Source organism: Amborella trichopoda, chromosome 1, assembly GCF_054954075.1.
Source record: "Amborella trichopoda isolate Santa Cruz 75 chromosome 1, AtrichopodaSantaCruz75HAP2 v2.0, whole genome shotgun sequence".
In the NCBI taxonomy this organism is placed as follows: domain Eukaryota; kingdom Viridiplantae; phylum Streptophyta; class Magnoliopsida; order Amborellales; family Amborellaceae; genus Amborella; species Amborella trichopoda.
In genome coordinates, this window is record NC_142336.1 from 7,455,124 (window position 1) to 7,478,990 (window position 23,867).

The window sequence follows — 23,867 nt, forward strand, 5'->3', positions numbered from 1 at the left end:
CCTCTAATTTGATTGTTTAGAACCTCGGCTCTATATAAATTTTTTCCTTTGTGTTTTAAACCAAAAAATGTTCAAGGTGGAAATCAGGAGTAAATTAGCAAGAAAAATAAGGTGAAATTAACCTCACGTTTTTTTCCAATTTTAATATTTTAATAACTGGTTCAAAAATTCAGGTTGCGCATCTAGATTTTGGATCTGCCAAAGTAGATAAAAAAATACAGATGAGCAATCCGAGTCACGATTCCGTTTTCTAAAACCTTAGGCTATAAACATCACAAACTCACGTGAGCCCACCACAACATGAGAACACTCCAAATGGTGGTCTCACTCTCACGGGTGATAGCCCTCATGATTATAGATTTATTATGCTCATGCGGATTATAGAATGCCTTCCCTTGGCTAAAGTTAAATTTCTTTCCAACGGATTTTGCATGCATGCAGGTATTGCAAATGAAGACACATAAAATACAACCATACCTTACTAAGTTAGACAATGGGTTGGAGTTTTAGTGGTAGTTTTATAGCGCCCGATGATAAGGTCTTTTCCTCCATTGTCACCAAGAGGTGCAAGCCCAGAAATCCTCGTATCAAAGGGTAAGATCTCAAAAATCTCGATTGACTTACCATTTTTTGAGAATGGCTTTGGGGTCTGGGCAGTAGTATTGCCTAGCCCCATAGTGAGGTCTGTAACCCCATTGTCACCAACGAGAATACCTAGCCCCATGGTGAGGTCTCTGACTCCATTGTCATCACTGGGATAGTATTGTCAAGCCCCATGGTGAAATCTCTTACTCCATTCTCATCAAAAAGGTCGGGGACCGATCCCCATTAACCACTTTTCCTTTTACCTTACTAAGTTAATTGTCTATTAATCTTGTATCATCATGCTTTCTATTAGTGTTTCAAAATTGGAACGGTGCTCTAATTCTCTAGGGGTCCGATTCGAATTCACTCCAGTGATTCTTGAGTTGGATCTGACTATATTAAAAAACATAAAAAATTAAAAACTTGAAATCAGGGAGAATTATATCATTTTACGGTTTTTTTGCCCTGAAATTGCCCACCCCTCTATCCGGTCCAACTCCGGGGATTCCCAAGTCTCAACGGTGATTTATGCACCACTATTTTCGTGCTAAGGAACTGTATTTGAAAAAAAAGGAAAAACTGATAATAATCATAGATTTCTTAAATAGGACCATAGCACATGAAATCTTTTTAAGAAAAGTGCTACATATATTCACCCCATAATGTCAAGCATCTTACTTTTTCCGACAATAAACTTTTCAAGATCTACTATTTGACCATGAATACAAATTATCCATGAAGGACCAGCAAAAAACCCTAAATCATGGCCCCTGTAACTGGCTACACTGAGCAGGTGCAAAGGACAATCTGTTCTCCCAAGATCATACTCCACCATATTTTGCTGCTGCCAATTTCCGAAAATGAAAGGACCAGCATCACCAGTTGTCACAATGACCAAGCAAATCACATCCTCATGCAAGGGATAGAATAAATTACTTGGTCCCGTCTTCCAGTCGGCATTGTCGGAAAAGTGGAATGTAATATCTGGTAATCCGGTGATCTTACTGGAATCCGGCACCTTGTAGCATTTCTCAAACGGACTCGGAGGATTACTGATAGACGGAAAATCAACAATATCATTGAACTTGTCGAGTAGTAGTTTATCGGCAACAGCAGGCAGGAGAGTCAGCGTGATTCCTGAATCTATGATGAACCCACCATCTCCTGTTTCGGTTAGATCAAACGTCCCTGGAGGAATGCCTAGTCTCTGTTTATCGACACTAATGTCTGTTAGATTCAAGAAATAGAAGGTCGGAAACTGCTCGGAATTCTTTATCGGTGTGCTCGAAACGTTCAGGCCCAAGAAATCCGCATTATCGCCAAAGTACAACACGCTTGTGGAGTTCATATCATGCCTAGAGGCGAGGCAATGCGAGAATTTGTTCGAAATTGAGTTCCCTAATTGAGAGGTTAGGGACAAGGGACCACCTTCGAGCCCGACTAGACCAGCCTCGCCATCTGTGCCGAAGCGCCCAGTATTTGAGGAGACGCACCGGAACCCAAGCCCGTTGATTTTGGCACCAGTGCCAGGATCAGTACTAAAAGTGGATCTAGAGCTAGTTTTTATCGGATCACTACTAGGAGTTGTAGTGAGACTGAAACTCGGATTAACACTAATGCTAGCTTTAAGGGATGGTAAGGTGGATTTGGGGGTTTCAAAGGTGAAAGTTTCAGTTCAAAGTTTACCACTGGTAGCCGAGCCGTCGCCGTATTGATAGTCGTAATGGCATGATGAGCCACCACAGTCGAGGTTATCCTCAAGGTTTTGGCAGAGGGTTGAGGAGCAGTTAAGGGAGAGGTATGTTGAAGATGATTTGGGGTTGAAAATCGGCACGTTTTGCTCAAAGCAATTGGAACAAGGGAGGCATTGAGTCCAAGTTAGGTCGCTCCCTGTGTCGGCAATAAGCCAATATGGCTCTGCAGGGGTCCCGATCCCGACCCTCATGAGGTACTCAGAGGGACCCGCTTTAACCTCTGAGGACAATTTTGACGGTGAGGATTTGCCAGTGAGGACTATTGGAAGTGTTGAAGGCGAGAAAGGGAGCGTTGCGCAGAGAGCCGGAAGAGGTCAGAGGGCGTGGCCGAGGGTCACGCATGGGGGAGTAGGGAGAGTCCCGGTGTATGAGGGCTATCTTAAATGATGAAGAGGGGCTGGAATGAGAGAGGGGTCTTGAGAAGGAGCACAAGGGGAGGCAGAGCAGGAGGACAGACAGAGAGAGGGCCATTAGGGTTGCCATGAGTGCCATGAACAGTAGATGAGGGGAGGGACTCTTGACTATATATTACTTGGGTACCATGGCTAAGAATAGGTAAAAATTGACAGCTTTATGCTTTATTACTGTGCTAATTCCATGACTGTATCTATCTCGTTTTCTGGTGTGTGCATGTATGCAGTCCATTTCCTTTACTCAAAGCGTGGATGCGTTATATTACTTTCATTAACACAGTTCTATTCTTCTAGGTAATGTTACTGGGGATATCACGATTAAATCGTGTGATCAAGTTTGTTTCAATCGAACTCTCTATCTAGGAGAGATATTTCTGAGAAATTGGTTTCATACATTGCGAGTTATGAAGCCGTTTTCACACTGAAATAGGGGGTTGATGCTGGTCCTACCCCATCCCCCCCCCCCGCCTTTTCTCTCTGGCATCTTTCCCGAGGAACCCTCAATCCCTCATTCTCTCATCCATTGTGTCTCCTGACAAACCCTCATTCTCTCATCCACCGTGCCCTCAAAAACACAACTGGCCACTCATATTTCTATGTTGCTCTCTCTAAAACATCTCTCATCTGTGTTGAAATTCTTCTCCTTTCTCTGCAACATGTCTCTTACACGCAATGGAGAGAAGAGGATTGATTTATTAAAAAAATAGGAGAAACATGAAGATTCTTTGATTTCCAATGTGATTCCTTCAAATCTCCTAGATTTGTCTGTCCCTTTAAACCTATGTGTTTTTCTTTATTTTCCGTTTTTCTTTTAGAGAGAGATGATATGAGAGAGAGGTATGATTGAGAGAGTCGGGGTGCTGAGGAAAACATGGCCCAACGCCGCATGCCTAGGCATGGAGCCTGTCCCTTTCGTTTTTTATCTTTGCAGTCTTTTTTTTATTGTTTATCAACTGTGACCTACTTGGGCGAGTTACTCAAGACTCACCCGAGTAACACGCCTCGATTAAGGGTTTGAGTCCTTGGCCTGAGCCATTATTCAAAACACTAAAGCCTGCTGTATAATTGTAAACGCTGCAAACGCACATGCATGACATTGCAAAGGCATCTGCCGTCATCACCCCCAAGTATTTCTAAGAATATTGAAGATCATCATTGTCCACTTGTTGATTGGACAATGATGAAAGAGAGTGAGCATTTATTTTTTGTACAAATTTTTTAAAGAGATTGTCTCTAAAGAGGCCATTTACTTTTTGAAAATGTTTGCATAAGGATGCAACCTTATAATGTAGAACTATAGATACACCTCAAAAATCCATCGGAAAAGATAGTTTTAATGTTGAAAAACCCTTTGATTGATCATCTCGACATCGACATGTTTGACCATGAACAATAAAAAGATTTAAAGTCTCATAAATAGTACATTTTACGACATATTATCTCCACCGTCCATTATCAAGATGTTTATATGTTTATAGATCTACTTGATTTTAACCATTTTTTATATTTAAAATTTTATAATTAGATATAAAAATAGATTTGGAGATAATCCTAAGAACATTTTACATCAAAATTATATACCAAGATAAAATTTGAAGGTGCACCTTACCTCTACATCTACGAATGCATCCGTATGCCAACTGCACCCTTTATTTTTTGTACATAGAGATCACAATCGTTGTTGACCCATAAATTCCAAAATAGGTGGTCGTTAGAGTGTCGTTGAATACACACAAAGTTCCAAGAAAAATTCAAATTCTTAGACTCCTGACTTACTCCAAGCCATCCAATTTGACATGTAATAGGCAACCCCTTTTTAAATCGTTATTACGATTTGGTCTGAAAATATAAAAATTTTATGTGAAGCTCCTGTTGACTAGTTTTGTAATGTTTTTTTTACAGGTTTGCCCAACTGCTCTTTGGGGTTCTTTTTAAAATAGTATCTGGTGGATGGGGCTTAAATGCTCCAATTTTTACCCCTTTGTAACTCTCTCTCTCTCTTTCTCTCTTGTTCTCTCTCCCGTGCTCTCTCTCTCCCACTCCGAGTAACTCTCCAGTGGTTTGATTTTTTAAAAATCGAACCGCTTTGAAAGGGTAATGAGATATTATCAAGTAGTTCGATTAAAAAATCGGATTGGGGCAAACTTGACAAAAAAAATAAAAAATTTCGGTGGGCCGTCCTTTTGAGTAATAACATCATACTTTGAGGCATTTTCATTGTTACGATATTAAAAACGAGTACGGGTGTAAATTTCCCCAAAAAAATAAGGGTGCGGTTTGTATAGAGCCGAGGCTCTAAACAATCAAATTAGAGCCCAACTTCAATTAGAGCCCACCTTCAAATCATGTCGATAAATATGGTTTCAGTACTGAAAATCTTTGAATAGCCTTAAAATATATTTTTAACTTTAATTATAAAATTTAAAGCTTAAAAAATAGTGTAAATCAAGCAGATCTATAAAAACTTGAATAACTTAAAAACTAACGGTCCAAAAATGTGTTAAAAGATGCACTGTTTCCAATCAGCATTGTTTTCCTGAGCACCCCGACTCTCTCAATCATATCTCTCTCGTATCATCTCTCTCTAAAAGAAAAACGGAAAATACAAAAAACCACCTAGGTTTAGTGGGACAGAAAAATCTAGGAGATTTGAAGGAAACACATTGGAAATCAAACAATCTTCATGTTTCTCCTATTTTTTTAACAAATCAATCCTCTCCTCTCCATTGCGTGCAAGAGAGATGTTGCAGAGAAAGAGAAGAATTTCAACACAACATCGTGCCAGTTGTGTTTTTGGGGGCACGGTGGATGAGAGAACGAGGGAATGAGGGTTTGTCAGGAGTCACAATGGATGAGAGAATGAGGGATTGAGGTTTGCTCGGGAAAGATGCCAGAGAGAGAAAAGGGGGAGGGAGGGGAGGGGAAAATGAAAAGGGGTTAGAAAGACTGGGCATTTTTTTTACTTTTTTTTGAATTTTTTAGAATTTGTTTTAATAACCCGAAGTTATAAATACAATTCGGATCAACTCGAGCTTGCCCACATGGCGAAGCTGACTAGCTCAACCGATTCCCTATGGAATCCGATCACACTGGTAGGGTTTTAGCATGATGCATATCATTAAGTCAGTATTGTGATTACAAGTGTCATCATCGTCCAACCATTGGACTGGATAGTGGTGGAGGAAGAAGGGATGTATTACTGAATTAAAGATCTGAGACTCGCTTTCCATCATCGAATTCAATGTTCTTGTGGACCATAAATACTTTTTCTAAAGGGTAAACAAAGGTTTAATTTCAAAAGTAATGTTTTACCAACCAGGAATTTCCAATCTGAATATCTGTAGGAGAATCGATGGGGATCGATTCAGTTCTAGAATGGTATGAGTCATGGCCTAATTTCCCCTCTAAGACCCTTCTTTATTTTTATTTTTCTTATTTTTTTAAATTTATTTAATATTTTATTATGGCCCTTCTAAATCTCTACTTAGTAAACTCTTCTTTTAATTTTTATTTTAATATTTTATGGATCACCAATTTGGATCGAATCAAATCACCAATCCTACGATCCTACATGAATATATAGCAGAACAATCTTCCCTGGAGATCCAAGTTTTACAACACTTCTCAAAAGTGTCGCCCCATTTAAGGAGTTTTTTGTTTTTTTATGGGAAATTTATGTACAAGCCCAAATAAAATTTTTGTATTACAGGATGGCCTATATTTTTTGACATTTAATGGTGAGGTCTAAATTTTTTTTTTGCCTCGTTTTATTGCTAAGTTACTCCTAGTTTGAAAGTCCGACATTTGTACCATCTAAAACACGAAAGACCAAGCGGTGATATCCTTGAATGAAGCAAAGTTGTGGTGTCCTCGCTTGCCAGATTTTTTTTGTTGTCTTTTCTTTTATTTGATGTTGCCAATGTTCCTTTCCCAATGGCTGTAAAAGGTATGTCCCTGTAACATATTTTGAAAAAATATATCCATACCTCTTATTTTTAGGTTTCATTTCATAATAGACATAAGGTTTTAAAAGATGTCTTGGGTATAAAAATTGTAGATTTTATTTCTTCTAACCCCCTAAGCTAATTTAAATCTTGTTTTTTAGGCAAAACAAATCTAAAAAGACATACCCTTTCTAAAAGTCATCCTCTCAAATTCCTTTATCTCCATCTTTCCCATCTCTCTCCCTCACTCTCTCTTCTCCTGCTCTCTCTCGTCATGTTTTGAGAGAGAGAGGGAGATGTAGGAAGAAAGAGAAAGAAAGAAGTTTGGGGTATATAAATGAATAGAGAGAAAGGATTGGATTAGATTTCACGAAGGTGAGAGGTTATCAGTATGAGAGAGAGGTGTTTGGAGAAACACAAGAGGAGAAAGAGTGAGAGCTGCAAAAAGAAAGAGAAAGAGAAAAGTTTGAGGTATATAAGTGAAAAGACAGAAATGATTAGGTTTAAAAAGAGCATGTCCTTCTCACATTTGCTTAGGTTAAAAAATAGGTTTAAAGTGGCTAGAGGCTATATGTTTTAAAACTTTGGGTTTATCAAGAAATGAAACCTAAAAATAAGAGATATGGAGATATTTTATCTATTTTTTAGTTCTATTTGATAGAATCAGTTTGATTTTCCATGAGAAAAGTACCATAAATATCACGACACTTCCGATCAGGGTTTGGAGATTAGGGCCCTGAGGCTACTTTATTCTTTGAAAAACTTGTCACATTGTGCATGCATTGGAAAGACCTTAAACAATTTTTCTCAAATTATAAAGACCCTACATATCCGAATCCACGTAGGTTTGGCTACGTAAGAATATGAATAGGATCCCCACCGATCTGCTACAAGTAAAAACATTTTATGGTTCGTTGATCTATGTATGGTTGGCCAAGGGTTGGGTTGGGTCAGGTCCGGCTGGATTCGTACCCCAACAAATATTATGGGACCTCTACCCAGATTCTTCCGGATCCCCAAAAATCCACAACTTCTATATATTTAAATATATGTTATAAATTTGTTAAATATATACATGTGTTATTTAAATATTATAAGTAAAAAATAAAATCATATTTATTTCAATATTATATATTAAATTTTATTTAATTATTAAAACTATTCTAGTTGTTGGGTCTACATGGACTTAGACCTGTTTAGGTCTAAGATTTGGTCTCGGACCTGAATAGTATTCTGGTCAAAGATTTGGTCCCAGACCTAAATAGTGTTCAGGATCAAGATTTGGTCCCGATCATTTTTTGACCCATATCCAAATCCAAGTCAGGTCTACCTGACGGGTCCTAGTCTATTGCCACCTCTAGATTTATGCCCCCTAGCTCCTTGGTTTATTGTATACATACTAAGAGAAGTTTGGGTATGCGATACTTGGCATGAGGCCATTCAGGCCTGACATGCTCTAACTCTTCTAAGAGTGCTCTTGTTTTTAAGCCTTATATTAAAGCAGGAACAATTAGTGTAGGAATGAAATAGGAATAGAACTGTAGACATCATATTGCGTCAATCTGCCATTCTGACCACTTAAGTCTAATTACCATTATATTTTTTGGATATCAGGCGTAGAGCGCAATAATAATACCAAGCAAGTATGGTAATTAATTATCGGCCACCTACTGCTATCGTTGGCAAATCAAGGTAAGCTATGGTGATACTTGTGGGCAGTTGAATTAAAAATACTACTTGGTTAAATAAGAAAAGGGAATCTATATATTAAGGCCATTTATCGTTGGTACAAGAACATCATAATTATTTATAACTTTTTGATGTGAAATCTGATAACTTGAGTATACCATAAAGTACGATAAAATTTCTTTTGAATTTTGAGCTTGATCAATGAAATAAATGCAGCCATCCAATGGTCAAGATTAATTGCAACTAGCTTGTACCAAAGCTAAATAATCTCATTATATACTTTTCTATAAAAAAATGAGTGGCCGAATATAACTCTTATAATATAACTCTGTAGGTGGAATTGGAAATAAAAACACACATGAATATCTTAGTATTGTACAAATCTAGAAAGGGTGAGGTCTGTATAACAAGTTAACCTTAACCAACCAAAGTAAGGTGTAATGTCGAAAAATGAAGTTCTGTTGATAAAATATCCAATGATAACCCCAAAATTTATTTTTTTCCCAAATTGTGAAATCTATAGCTCTGAATGTGGAACAAATAGAGAAGATATTCATCAGAAATGGTGCCCAAGAAATTAAAAATGTTCAGGCTGCTAAATTGAAATTAGTAGTGTTTTGTTAGTGGAGGCAATCAGGCCCAAACTTGGTATGGGTCTGGGGACCGGTCTGGGTTAGCGTCCACCCGACCCAGTATATATGCATAAAATATATATAAACTATAAAATAAAAATTTAATTTCTTATCTCGAATGACTTGGATGAGACCCAGAACTAGGACGGTCTGGGTCTATGTTAGGGGTAGGACCAGCATCAACCCCCTATATCCGTGTGAAAACGGCTTCATAACTCGCAATATATGAAACCAATTAGTATCTCTCCTAGAAATAGAGTTCGATTGAAACAAACTTGATCACACGATTTAATCGTAATATCACCAGTAACATTACCTAAAAGAATAGGACTGTGTTAATGAAAGTAATATAACACATGCACGCTTTGAGTAAAGGAAATGGACTGCATACATGCACACACCAGAAAAGGAGATAGATACAGTCAGGGAATTAGCTGTCAATTTTTACCTATTCTTAGCCATGGTACCCAAGTAATATATAGTCAAGAGTCCCTCAAGAGAACCCCTCATCTCCTGTTCATGGCACTCATGGCAACCCTAATGGCCCTCTCTCTGCCTGTCCTCCTGCTCTGTCTCCCCTTGTGCTCTTTCTCAAGACCCCTCTCTCATTCCAGCCCCTCTTCATCATTTAAAATAGCCCTCATACACCGGGACTCTCCCTACTCCCCCATGCGTGACCCCTCGGCCTCGGCCTCTGACCTCTTCAGGCTCTCTGCGCAACGCTCCCTTTCTCGCCTTCAACACTTCCAATCAGTCCTCACTGGCAAATCCTCACCGTCAAAATTGTCCTCAGAGGTTAAAGCGGGTCCCTCTGAGTACCTCATGAGGGTCGGGATCGGGACCCCTGCAGAGCCATATTGGCTTATTGCGGACACAGGGAGCGATCTAACTTGGACTCAATGCCTCCCTTGTTCCAATTGCTTTGAACAAAAGGCGCCGATTTTCGACCCCAAATCATCTTCAACCTACCTCTCCCTGAACTGCTCGTCAACCCTCTGCCAAAACCTTAAGAATAACCGCGAATGTGGTGGCTCATCATGCCAATACGACTATCATTACGGCGACACCTCGGCTACCAGTGGTAAACTTTCAACCGAAACTTTCACCTTTGAAACCCCCCAATCCACCTTAACATCCCTTAAAGCTATCGTTAGTGTTAATCCGAGTTTCAGTCTCACTACAACTCCTAGTAGTGATCCCATAAAAACTAGCACTAGTGCCACTTTTAGTACTGATCCTGGCACTGGTGCCAAAATCAACGGGCTTGGGTTCGGGTGCGGCTCCTCAAATACTGGAAGCTTCGGCACAAATGGCGAGGCTGGTCTAGTTGGGCTCGGAGGTGGTCCCTTGTCTCTAAACTCTCAGTTAGGGAGCTCAATTTCGAACAAATTCTCGTATTGCCTCGCCTCTAGGCATGATACGAACGCGACAAGCGTGTTGAACTTTGGTGAGAACGCGGATATCTCAGGCCTGAACGTTTCAAGCACACCGATAATAAATTCCGAGCAGTTTCCGACCTTCTATTTCTTGGATCTAACAGACATTAGTGTCGATAAACAGAGACTAGGCATTCCTCCAGGGACGTTTGATCTAACCGAAACAGGAGATGGTGGGTTCATCATAGATTCAGGAACCACGCTGACTCTCCTGCCCGCTGTTGCTGTTGAACTACTACTCGACAAATTCAACGATATTGTGGATTTTCCGTCTATCAGAAATCCTCCGAGTCCGTTTGAGAAATGCTACAAAGTGGCAGATTACCGTAAGATCACCGGATTACCAGATATTACATTCCACTTTTCCGACGATGCTGACTGGAATTTGGAACCAAGTAATTTATTCTATCCCTTGCAGGAGGATGTGATTTGCTTGGCCATTGTGACCACTGGTGATGCTGGTCCTTTCATTTTCGGAAATTGGCAACAGCAAAATATGGTGGTCGAGTATGATCTTGGGGAGAACAGATTGTCCTTTGCACCTGCTCACTGTAGCCAGTTACAGGGGGCCATGATTTAGGGTGTTTTGCTGGTCCTTCATGGATAATTTGTATTCATGGTCAAATAGTAGATCTTGAAAAGTTTATTATGGGAAAAAATAAGATGCTTGACATTATGGGGTGAATATATGTAGCAGTTTTCTTAAAAAGATTTCATGTGCTATGGTCCTATTTCAGAAATCTATGATTATTATCAGTTTTTTCTTTCTTTTCAAATACAGTTTTTTAGCACGCAAATAGTGGTGCATAAATCACCGTTGAGACTTGGGAATCCCCGGAGTTGGACCGGATAGAGGGGTGGGCAATTTCAGGGCCAAAAAAACCCTAGAATGATATAATTCTACCTGATTTGAAGTTTTAAATTTTTTATTTTTTTTAATACAGTCCAATCCAACTCAAGAATCACTGGAGTGAATTTGAATCGGACCCCTAGAGAATTGGAGCACCATTCCAATTTTTGAAACACTAAGAGAAAGCATGATGATACAAGATAAATACACAATTTACTTAGTAAGATAAAAAAAAAGTGGTAAGTTCGTGGGGATTGAGCCCCTACCCTTTTGGTGAGAATGGAGTAAGAGACCTCACCATGGGGCTAGGCAATACTGCCCATGGGGCTAGGAATTACTACCCCTATCATGATGTGGTGACGATGGAGTCAGAGACCTCACCATAGGGCTAAGTGACAATGGAGTTAGAGACCTACCCTTTTAGTGAGAATGGAGTAAGAGACCTCACCATGGGGCTAGACAATACTACCCATTGGGTTAGGCAATACTAACCCTGTGGTGACAATAGAGTCAGAGACCTCACCATAGCTCTAAGTGACAATGGAGTTAGAGACCTCACCATGGGGCTAAGCAATACTACTGGTAAGGCACCAAAGCTATTCTCAATGGAGTCCGAGACCTCACCATAGGGCTAAGTGACAATGGAGTCAGAGACCTCACCATAGGGCTAGGTACCCCTTTTGGTCTTAACTCCTTTTGATGACAATAGAGTCAGAGACCTCACCATGAAGCTAACCAATACTACTGCCAAGGTCCCAAAGCTATTTTTAAAAAGTGATAAGCCAATGGGGATTTTTGGGCTCTTACCCTTTGGTGAAAATTGGGGCAGAGACCCCATGATAGGGCTAGGCAAAACTACCACTAAGACTCCAACACATTCTCTAACCTAATAAGGTATGGTTGTATTTTATGTCTTCATTTGCATTACATGCATGCATGCAAAGCACGTTGGAAAGAAGTTTAACTTTAGCCAAAGGAAAGAAATCTATAGTCCGCATGAGCAAAATAAATCTATGATCATATGGGCTATCACCCGTGAGAGTGAGACCACCATTTGGAGTGTTCTCATGTTCTGGTGGGCTCACTCTCTTTTATCAGTCAATCAGTGGACGATGATGATCTTCAAGAAGTCTTTGGTCATGATGATTTTATATGCTTTTACAATGTCATATGTACGTGAGTTTGTGATGTTTATAGCCTAAGGTTTTACAAAACGGATTCGTGACCCAGATTGCTCATCCGTATTTTCGATCTAGTTATGTGGATTGAAAATCTGGATTAGCAATCTGAACTTTCGATCCAGTTATTAAAATTTTAAAATTAAAAAAAAGTGAGGCAAATTTCACTTTATTTTTCTTGCTAAGTTAATTTTGATTTGCAACTTTAACATTCTTTCGGTATAAAACACAAAGGAAAAAGTTTATATAGAGTCAAGGCTCTAAACAATCAAATTAGAGCCCACCTCAAAAATTTCATTAGAACAGGTTATTTTGATGTTCAAATATCTTCAAATTGATCATCTCGACATCAAGATGCATGGACATGAGAAGAAAAATGGATTTCAAGTTTTGAAAATAGTGCATCTTGTAATGTGTTTTTGGACTTCAAGGTTTCAAGTTTTCATAGATCCGCTCAATCTATGCTATTTTTTAAGTTTTAAATTTTATAATTAAAGATGAAAATATATTTTAAGGCTATCACAAATATTTCCAATTTTGAAACCACATTTCTTGAAACTATTTGAAGGTGTGCTTTATTTTGATTAGTTAGGGCCTCGGATCTATACAAACCGTACCCAAACACAAAAGATCAAGTGTTAGGGTGGTCCAAAGCCCTCCTTTCAAATAGCCCAAAACACAAGCCTTTTTTTATGGGGTAATTAATTAAATTATCTATGAGAGAAACAATTGAACACACTATTCATATCTTTTGATTTAATTTCAAATTGCCGATAAGAAAAACGCATTATCTTATTGGCATAGTTGTAAATAGTAAAATGTTAGATAATACATCTTCTATGGATTTTTTGATAATTTTTGCTTTTTTTGTATATTATAAGTGAATCGAAAGTGGGACAGTTGAACCGTACAAAACAAAATCAATTTGTTGTTGCTAAATTCGAAACAACTTATGAACTACTGAAGCACAGCTTTTTAAGTTCTGGGCGTTCGAAAGAGTACTTTCAAACTTATTTTGCATCTTTACTTTTCTTCTCAGGGGTGAAATTACCAAATTTAACTTTGGATCCATAAGTGCAGAAATTTGACTGTGAGGTCCTACTCTCTCTATTATTGCCCACCATTGGATATTTCAAATATGAAACTACTTATTTTTTAAAGCAAGATTGAAAAATAAATTAAAAATCAAGGGAGCATGACCTCACAGTAAAATTACCAAACTTATAGGGCAAAGGTAAATTGGTAATTTTACCTAGTCCACACGGTAAAACACCTTCTTTTTTAAAAGTACATGCGAAACATGTCCTCAAATTTTGCAAATTAACCTATGCACAGATACTTGTATTTGTCATGGCGAATCAACCCATGCCATGCATTAATAAATCATGCCGACTGAAATTTCAATGGAAAATAAATAATGAATATCACAATTTCTCATAAAGACACCACAAAAAATAAACTGGAAAATTGTTTCATGCGGGCTGCACCCCATGACTACAGATACAGTCCAAAAAGTTTTAAAGCATCCATCTTAAAGATGGATACAAGCAGGTGTTCCATCTAAAACAATGGAAACTAATGGTCCATATGTTTTCTTACTAGAATTATTAGTTCTAGTTTTTGGAATTTATTTATTTATTTATATTCATGATCTCCATGTCAAAGATTACATATTTTTAAAAATTAACTCCTAAAATCCATCTCAAAAATAGATTTATTAATAGGCCCACCTTTTTAAGTATGCGAGCTTGGCCGCATAGAAACCAGGTGCAAAAAAACATATGTAGAAAATGGCAGAATTTCCTTTTCAAGAAAAGATATGGAGATGTAAAAGATTTTGGAAAATAAGAAGCAAATTACTAAACGAGGGAGAGAGGGGGAGAGAGAATCATCTATGTAAAAAGTTTCCTAAATAGCTACTCAAAATAATTTCATAAATGGAGAGAATCATGGAGAGAGAAATCTCTCAATTATAGTCCAATTGCCGGTTTTAATTCATTTAATTCCAAAGGAAGAAGTAAGCCCTAGAAATCTTTAGAAACCCTTATCCTATTTTTAGCATTATAAAAAGAGGATCCCTTGCCCATAATTCTTTATACGTCAATTTCTCTCTTCTCTCTAAAATATTTCTCTCGATCTTTTGATAAATAAAAAACAAGGGGGTCACTCCCCAACCCTAGAAGGCTCTCTTTCTCTCTAGATCATGAGAAGGGGCACGCCCCACTTTTTGCACCATGTATTTCTCTCCCTCATCTTGCAGCAAGTAGATGTTATCTTGCATTAAATAGGTCATATGGGTTTGTACGTAAGTTCGAATTTTGTGATCAAGAGGAGTTCATGGTTCCATTAAAGGGTTTTCCTTGAAACTTGCTTTCCCATTGAGATTGAAGGTTCCGGCGAGGGGTGTAATAAAGCCTAGGTGAGGTAATCTACGATATTGTTCTTTTATTTTTATTCCCTTTCAAATATATTATCTTTGCATTCCCAAGTATGAAAAGTAGTGATTATTTTTCTTTGTTTAAAGAAAATTAGTTTAATGGCATTAAGGTTTAAAGATTTTGGATTCGTTGGTTTTGCTTTTATTTTCTTGAAGCAAGAATTACTGTAACAAGAAAGCTTGTGGGTAATCTTTGCCAAAAGAAAAAGGGTTGAAAAGAATAAAATAAAATATATATACATATATAGTCTTTCCAACTCTTATAGGCGAAAATAAATAGTGATTTCGCCTACGTTCATCACCGTCCAAATTTCATCGCGTGGTCACTATTGTCCGGTAGTATTTTATTTTTCATTTTTTTTATAATCATAATGACCTAAAATTTGAAACATATGTACATCTTACTGAGGCGCATCTAATAAAAATATAAAAAAAATTATCTGTAAAAAACTATTGACCAAAATACCCCCGAAACTTTTCTGGGCCATTTTGGTCACTTATTTTTGACGAAAAATATTTTTTTATGTTTTTGAAAGATTTCTCTATTTTTTATTAATACACATTCTAAATTTCAGGTCATTCCGATTTGTAGAAAAAACAATAAAAAATAAAATAGTATCGGACAATCGTGACCGCTTGATGAACTTTGGACGGTGATGGAGGTAGGAAAAATTACTGTTTATTTTCGCCTATTGGTTTTACATAGTGTTTTTCATATATATATATATATATATATAGATGCACAACTACCTCAGCAAGATCACGTTTGTCGATCTTTAAAGGAACCCTTGAGTTGATCAATAGTCTTGGCCTCTAAATCTTTTGATTCTTCAATGACTACAACAATGTGCTCATACTTACGTTCTAGTGACCGTAGTATTGTCTCCATTAACATCATCTATATTTTTTGATTCATTCATATGCAATGCCTCAAACTTGGCCCTAAGAGTTTGAAGGCGCTCTTTTTTCACCTTTCCAACTCTTTTGAAAATGTTTTGAAGAATCTCCCACAACTTATTTGTATTTGCAGCAGAAGAAATTTTCTCAAAAGTGCTCTCATCAATTCTTTGATAAATAAGAAAGAGACCATTCTTATCCAACCTTCTCAACTCCTTTATCACACTTCTTTAATTTTGATACAAAGCGGGTTTTTCTTGCGGGGTTGGCAGTTTTACAAACCCATTTTCAACAACATCCCAAGCATCTTGGCATCCCAACAATGCCTTCATTTGAATACTCCAATTCTCATAGTTGTTTTTGGTGAGAAGGAGAATTTATAGTTGAATCAAGGGGGCCATTTTTTTAGCACTTTGGCTCTAATACCAATTGTTAGAAATAAGGAGGAAGAAGACTTAGTTTTACAATTTGTACTTTTGCACACAATGAGACCAAATCAATACCGTTTCTTCACTCTACTTGTACAAAAACATAGTGCATAGATATATAGACCTCTTAGGACCTACCTAGACTCTTTTTAGGCCATTCTAGTGAGGTTTTCCCGCTCATAACATACACCTATATGCTTGGACGAACTTACAAGAATATTAAACATAATTCTAGACTTCACTCATTCCATATTCAAATTTGCATGTTCCCTCTCCTAACATACATCCTATATACTTGGACGAGATTACAATAATATTCAACATAATTATAGACTTCACTCATTCCATATTTAAATTTGCATGCATTGCATGCTTTGGACTCCTCTCTCTCAAACTTAGAAATGTGACCTTGGTACTCAACACAATTCTTTTATATTATTTCAAAATTTCCCTTAACATAACTTTCTCAAAATATGACTGACATTTAAATATATTGTCAAAAATACCATTGAATATAATCAAGCTTATTTCTAAACATTCAATGGGGAAGACTGGCCCCTATCCAGTTTTTCAGATAGATTAGGGAGTAAACGTTTTTTAAAGTGTCAGTGGGTGGGGTCAACAGAATTGAAAACAACAACTTGATAACTAGGTATGGGGGTGCTACCACCACAAACCCTGACCATTACCTAATTGAAACAAACTTGTCCCCACGAATTTAAAATCGTGAAATCATCAGTCAAATTACCAAGTAGTGTTTTATGAAAAAATTATACACATGCACGCTTCGAGTAAAGGAAAGGAAATGCATACATGCACACACTCTTTCATTACTGTCCAGTCAACAAGTGGACGATGAGGCTTCAAGATCCTTAGAAGTCTTTGGTCATGATGACTTTAGATGCTTTTACAATGTCATATACACGTGAGTTTGTGATATTTATAGCCTAAGGTTTTAGAAAATGGACTCGTGACACGGATTGTTCATCCGAATTTCTGATCTAGTTCGGCCGGTCGAAAATTTGGATTAGCAATATGAATTTTCTAACCAGTTATTAAAATTTTAAAATTGTAAAAAAAATTGAGGCCAATTTGGCCTTATTTTTCTTGCTGATTTACTCTTGATTTTCAAGTTTAACATTTTTGCGGTCTAAAACACGAAGGAAAAAGTTTATATAGAGCTGAGGCTCCAAACAATCAAATTAGAGCCCACCCAAATATCCTCAAATTTATCATCTTAATGTCAAGATGCAGTTAGTCCCAATAAAAAAAAATAAAAAGTAAATAAAATTGAAATTGATAAAATAGTTTACTCGGATCTATCTTTAAATTACACGAGGGACTTAAGGTTCCATACCAAAACCTATAAACCAAGCCATCCGGTAACAGGCTACCTTGAGAGTCCTCTTTGTGAATCTCATTTACCTCTTTTCTATCCTTCTCTTTCGTTTCTAGCGGGGTTAACATCATTTTATAGAGAACATCTTTATTTAGTAACTCTCACATTCATAGTCCATAGGAGTTGAGTTCCAAGTGTAACTTCTGCCTTAATTCCTTTAAGTGTAGCTAATTAGGATTAATAAATTGTCACCAAACTCTTAATCCTATGTAATAAGCTAAACATGTCATTAGTCCACTAATGTCTCATATAATAGGGTGTCATCCAAGCATTCCCACACCACTGGGTTTTCCCTCCAGTGATACATCCTGTTAAAGCTAAAAAATGGATCAATGTTCAAGGCATTGCTTTATGTTAACCACATGGGATGTCACATATTATTCAATATGGCCTTTGTACTATTATTGAAAAAATAAATTTCCAGGAGGAAAAGGGCCTGATAAGCCATATTTCCATCAACTCCCACTTGGCCTGAATGCCCTTTAGCATATTGTACATGACATTGCCTCATGCTTTCCACATGAGATTTTCATATACTCAGCCTATGTAGTCACACACCACGTTTAGATTTCCTGGTCTCCAAAGCCTGACATTGCCTCATGCTACTTGTATGGGATTTCACAACTTTGTACATGGCATTACCTCATGCTTTCCACATGAGATTTCACATATACCTTGCCAATATGGTCAAACACCACACTTGGATTTCTTGGCCTCAATGGTTTTGTATATGACATTGCCTCATGCTACCTACTTAGGATTTCTCATATACCTTACCAATGTGGTCATACACCACACTTAGATTTCCTGGCCACAATATCTAGTATATGGCATTGCCTCATGCTACTTAAATGAGATTTCACATATACCCTGCCAATGTTGTCAAACATCATACTTGGATTTCTTGGCCTCAATGGTTTTGTATATTGCATTGTCTCATGCTACCTGTATGGGGTTTCTCATATACCGTACCAATTATTTACCAACACGTTGAATTTTATTTACATCTATCTTTTAGCCAAGAGAAAAATGCCTATTGCTTTCGCTTATTTCTTAAACATTTCGTCCACAACTGGTTTTTAAGTCCAAAGCTTAAATTCGAATCATAGGACAAAATAGTAAAAAAAATAATAATTTGACAAAGTTGTTGGTATTATTATATACATAAAGAAATCTTTAAGCGGTCTTAACCTTAACAATAATAAAAGAAAGAAATATAATATAATTTCTTTTTGACATGTTCAATAAGGTTCAAATTGATGATGTTATCAACTTATTCAATAATGGCTCCCACTATTCTCAATATGTGGTTGTCATCATAATAACAAAAATTAGTCCAATATAGTCTAGCATGCTAGATCAGTATTTGCTCTCACAATTTTAATGTGCATTGATAATTATAGAGCTAACAAATTCAATTCTAATTTGGTAAATGAAGATTTACTCCCACTATCTAATGAATAGCTATCACTAATATGATAATTCAATCTAACATGATACATCATTAACTATTTTATTGTCATTTGGACATACACAAAACACGATTAGATGTCAATGATAATTACTTCTCAATGAAAAATGATACCTTGGCATACATCCTCATGCGTACAATTTTAGTTTTCTAAATAAATAAAAGAATACTAAGCAAAACAATGCTGAAAAGTAAGTCACAACTTGGTTAAAAATAATAAACAACATTATCAATCTAAACAAAATATTCTTAATGTTTGTAGAAAGCAAGAAAAAAATTCTAACACAAATATACATATATTGTTGAACTTGAAATATTCATAATCATTGATCACCATAAAAATTTCAAATCAAGTATCTCTTTAAAAAAAATTGATAACCAATATATGTCTTATCATAATGTGTATAATTGCTAGAGGCCCATGTTGGAAATAAATAAGAATATCTTCCAACCTATTTTTTATAATTTATTTATTTTTTAAATAATGAAGAGTGAGAGATAGAGACTTGTGTATCCTTGGGTAGAGAGAGAGAGAAGCTTAAATTTAAAAATAGTACTACACATTGATTTACATTTATTTTATGCTATTAAGATAAAATAGAATGTCAACAAATTTCCAATTTAAGGCAATAAAGAACTTACCACAAAAGCTTTGTAATTAAAAATTGTCAAATTCTAATTTAAGGTAATAAAGAACTTACCACAAATGCTTTATAATTGAAACTTGCCAAATTCTAATTTAAGGCAATAAATAACTTACCACAAATTCTTTATAATTGAAACCTGTCAAATTCTAATTTAAGTTAATAAAGAACTTACCACAAAAGCTTTGTAATAGAAACCTGTCAAATTCTAATTTAAGGCCCTAAAGAACTTACTACAAAAGCTTTATAATTGAAACCTACCAAATTCTAATTTAAGGCAATAAAGAATTCACAAAAAAAACTTTGTAATTGAAACCTACCAAATTCTAATTTAAGGTAATAAAGAACTTACCACAAATGCTTTATAATTAAAACCTGCTAAATTCTAATTTTAGATAATAAAGAGCTTACCACAAATGCTTTGTAATAGATTTTGGGTACATTATTCATCAAAATATTGTTCAAAAAACCAGCTCATAAAATACTCTAAAGGCATGCAAAGATGATAGGTTGGAAGGATTGTTATGCCCGATACTTAATTTTTATTATCGGCATCCTTCACTACTCATACATGAGTGGAATAATCAAAGGACCCCTATAGAATAAATAATGAATTCATTTTTCTTTTTCTAATAGGTAAGAGAGAAGGAATTGTTAATGTGAGTTGCATGCTTTATTTATATATATATGAACAAAGGGATAACATTGAAAGTAAGAAATACCAGGCTTTAGAACTTGAATTACCACGGCACATGGTCCTAAAAAATGTATTAATTGCAAGTATTGTTCCCTAGCATATATAACTACCTTTGTTTTTTGGAAATGATATTAAGATTGGTTGTTCAAAGTCAAGAACTCAATTCTGACTTAGCTATTAAGCAGTCTGCATAATAATAAGTTCACACATAAGTCTATTTCTAATTTATACAAGAGTTATCACATAGAGAATAAATCTATATGAATATTGTATGATATCTCTAACAGTCATTCAATCATGGTTTTGTTGGAGTAAGTAAAAAGTAATATGAAAACCCATAGATAATGCATTGGATAAGAATGCATCCAATGGCTTGTATCCATAAAACATAATCTAACTGTTGTTAGAACAAATCCCACATTATTAATGTAGACCTATTTTCTACAAGGATATCCTCGTTTACAAACATAAATATACAAATCTCGCTCTGTTACCATTGTTAGTCCAAATAAAAATAATAACAAATAAATAAAATTGAAATCGATAAATAACTCAGTCGGATCTGTCCTTAAATCATACAAGGGACTTAAGGTTCTATACCAAAACCTATAAACCAAGCCATCTAGTAACAAGCTACCTTCAGACTCCTCTTGGTGATTCTTCTTCACCTGTTTTCTATCTTTCTATTTTTTTTCTAGAGGGGTTAACCTCTTTTTATAGAGAACACATTTATTTAATAACTCTCACAATCATGGTCCACAAGAGTTGAGATCCAAGTGTACCTCCTGCCTTAATTCCCTTAAGTACAGCTAATTAGGATTAACAAGTTGTCACTAAGCTGTTAATCCTATGTAATAAGCTAAACATCTCATTAGTCCACTAATGACTCATATAATAGAATGTCTTCCAAGCATTCCCACAATTTACAAGGAATCTAAACAGACCATTGGGTTTTCCCTTCGGTGATACTGGGTTTTTCCCTCTATTGATAGATCCTATTAAAGCTCAAAAATGGATCAATGTATATTGTATTGTCTCATGTTAACCACATGGGATTTCATTTATACTTCAATATGGCTTTTGTATCATTATTGAAAAAATAAATTTTCGGGAAGGAAAAGGGCCTGATAGGCCACATTTCCAACAGATGCATGGACATGAGAAAAAAAAAATGGATTTCAAGTTTTAGAAATAGTACATCTTGTAACGCATTTTTTGACCGTCAATTATCAAGATTTTCAAGCTTTCATAGATCCATTCGATCTACAGTATTTTTCAAACTTTAAAGTTTATAATTAAAGATGAAAATATATTTTAAGGCTATCGCAATGATTTCCAATATTGAAACCACATTTCTAGAAACTATTTAAAAGTGAGCTTTACTTTGATTGTTTACAACCTTGGCTCTATACGAACCGCACCCAAACACAAAAGATCTAAGTGTTAGGTTGTGGAAAGCCCTCCTTCCAAACAGCCCAAAATACAAGCGTTTTTTTGTGGGGTAATTAATTAAATTATCTATGAGAGAAACAATTTAACACTATATTCATATCTTTTGATTTAATTTCAAACTACAATAAGAAAAATGCATTATCTTGAGTTGGAATAGTTGTAAATAGTGAACTGTTAGATAATACATCTCTTACGGATATTTTGATAAATTTTTCTTTTATTTGTATATTTTAAGTGGTTCGAAAGCAGGACATTTGAAACCTCCAAAAACAAAATCATATTGCCGTTGGTCAATTTCGAAACAACTTATGAACTACCGAAGTACAGTTTTTTAAGTTTTGGGCATTCAAACGAGTACTTTCTAACCGAGGGTAAATGAATTAGCAGAGCTCAAAAACCTTGAACATAAGATATCCTAAAATGGGAAAGCTTTCTATGTTTCCTTTTCAACATAGAAGTTCTATGTTCCCCCTTATCCAACGGTCCATTTTTTAATGGAGGGCTAAGATTGCCCCAATCACAATGTCACGTCTCTATACTGTTTTATTTTTAATTTTTTTTTCTATAAACTGTTTTGACACTAAATTTTGGCTTCCATTCCTTTATTAAACTCATACTAACAAAAAATATAAAAAAAAAATATTTTCAATAAAATAAAATAACCAAAATACCCCTGAAAGTTTCAAGGGGTATTTTGGCCATTATTATTTATCGAAAAATTATTGTTAATATTTTTTATAGGTGCACCCTAATGAGAAGATGACACGTACCAAATTTCATATTCAAAAAAATTATGTAAAAAAAACTTAAAATAAAATACTTTGAAACGTTGGATCGAAGATCAAACGGTGAGTGGCTCTCTTGATAAAAAATGGACGACTGGATGGTACGGGGGAACATAAAACTTCTATGTTGTAGGGGGAACATAGAAAGCTTTCCCTCCTAAAATATGACCCATTCTTTAGTATTCAAACTTATTTTGCATCCTTACTTTCCTTTTTAGGGGTGAAATTACCAAATTTAACTTTGGATCCATAAGTTCAGTAATTTGACTGCGAGGTCCCACTCTCTGTATTGTTGCCCATGGTTCGATACTTCAAATAGGGTACCACTTATTTTTTAAAGCAAGATTGAAAAATAAATTTAAAATCAAGAGAGCTTGACCTCATAGTAAAATTACCGAACTTATAGGCCAAAGGTAAATTGGTAATTTTACATAGTCCACACTGTAAAACACCTCCTGTTTTAAAAGTACATGCGAACTACGTCCTCAAATTTTGCCAATTAACCCATACACATTAACCCATGTACAGATACTTGTACTTTGTCTTGGCAAATCAACCCATGCATTAACCGATCAATCCGACTGAGAATTCAATGGAAAATAAAGAATGAATATCACAGTTTCCCATAAAGACACCACGCAAAAAAAACCAGAAAATTGTTTCATGCGGGTGCGGTCTAAAAAGTAGAAAGTATCCATATTAAAGATGGATGCAAGTAAGTGTTCCAAGTATCCATTTGATTCTAATTTATTATCATTATAAGCTAATAATTAAGTTAGTTCTTCTTCATCATTTTTCTTTTCAACAAAATTAGCTTTTTGAAATACATCATTTTGAGAAAGGTATCTACACTCGGAACTATAATGGCCATATTTTTTATAATTATAACATTGAATAGTAGATTTTTCATACATTGAATGATTGTATGGCCTTGAAAAATTACATCTTACTCGTCTTCTTTGAGCTTGTGGGTTGATCTCACACTCCTCCATAGTTGAAGTTACATCTTCCATGTCCTCTCCTGCCATTGTCTTGACATCTTTGGCCTCTTCCGTAAGGAGATTCTTCATTCTCTTCCTTCATTGTAAGTTTTGTTTGTAGTGTATGCTCTAAAGAGTTTGGAGTCTTTTTTTACAATCTTTGTTCATACGCTTGTAAGGAACGTATGTGTTGATC

At 35.9% G+C, this 23,867-nt stretch overlaps 2 protein-coding genes across 2 annotated transcripts; one reads left to right on the top strand and one right to left on the bottom strand.

Moving 5' to 3' along the window:
• Window positions 1–1,346: 1,346 nt before the first annotated feature.
• On the bottom strand, window positions 1,347–3,870 carry LOC18426233 (aspartic proteinase nepenthesin-2). The gene is given in 3 exon segments (XM_088867071.1): window positions 1,347–1,402; window positions 1,405–2,559; window positions 3,741–3,870. Coding segments are annotated over 3 exon segments (1,341 nt in total).
• Window positions 3,871–9,686: 5,816 nt separating this feature from the next.
• On the top strand, window positions 9,687–11,142 carry LOC18426234 (aspartic proteinase CDR1). Its single transcript, XM_006832892.3, has one exon. The coding sequence runs from the start codon at window positions 9,687–9,689 to the stop codon at window positions 11,031–11,033; it is 1,347 nt and encodes a 448-aa protein (XP_006832955.2). The 3' UTR covers window positions 11,034–11,142.
• Window positions 11,143–23,867: the final 12,725 nt, after the last annotated feature.

Excerpts from the sequence above, each read along its gene's own strand:
- LOC18426234 (XM_006832892.3), top strand. The coding sequence starts at position 9,687 with ATGCGTGACCCCTCGGCCTCGGCCTCTGACCTCTTCAGGCTCTCTGCG.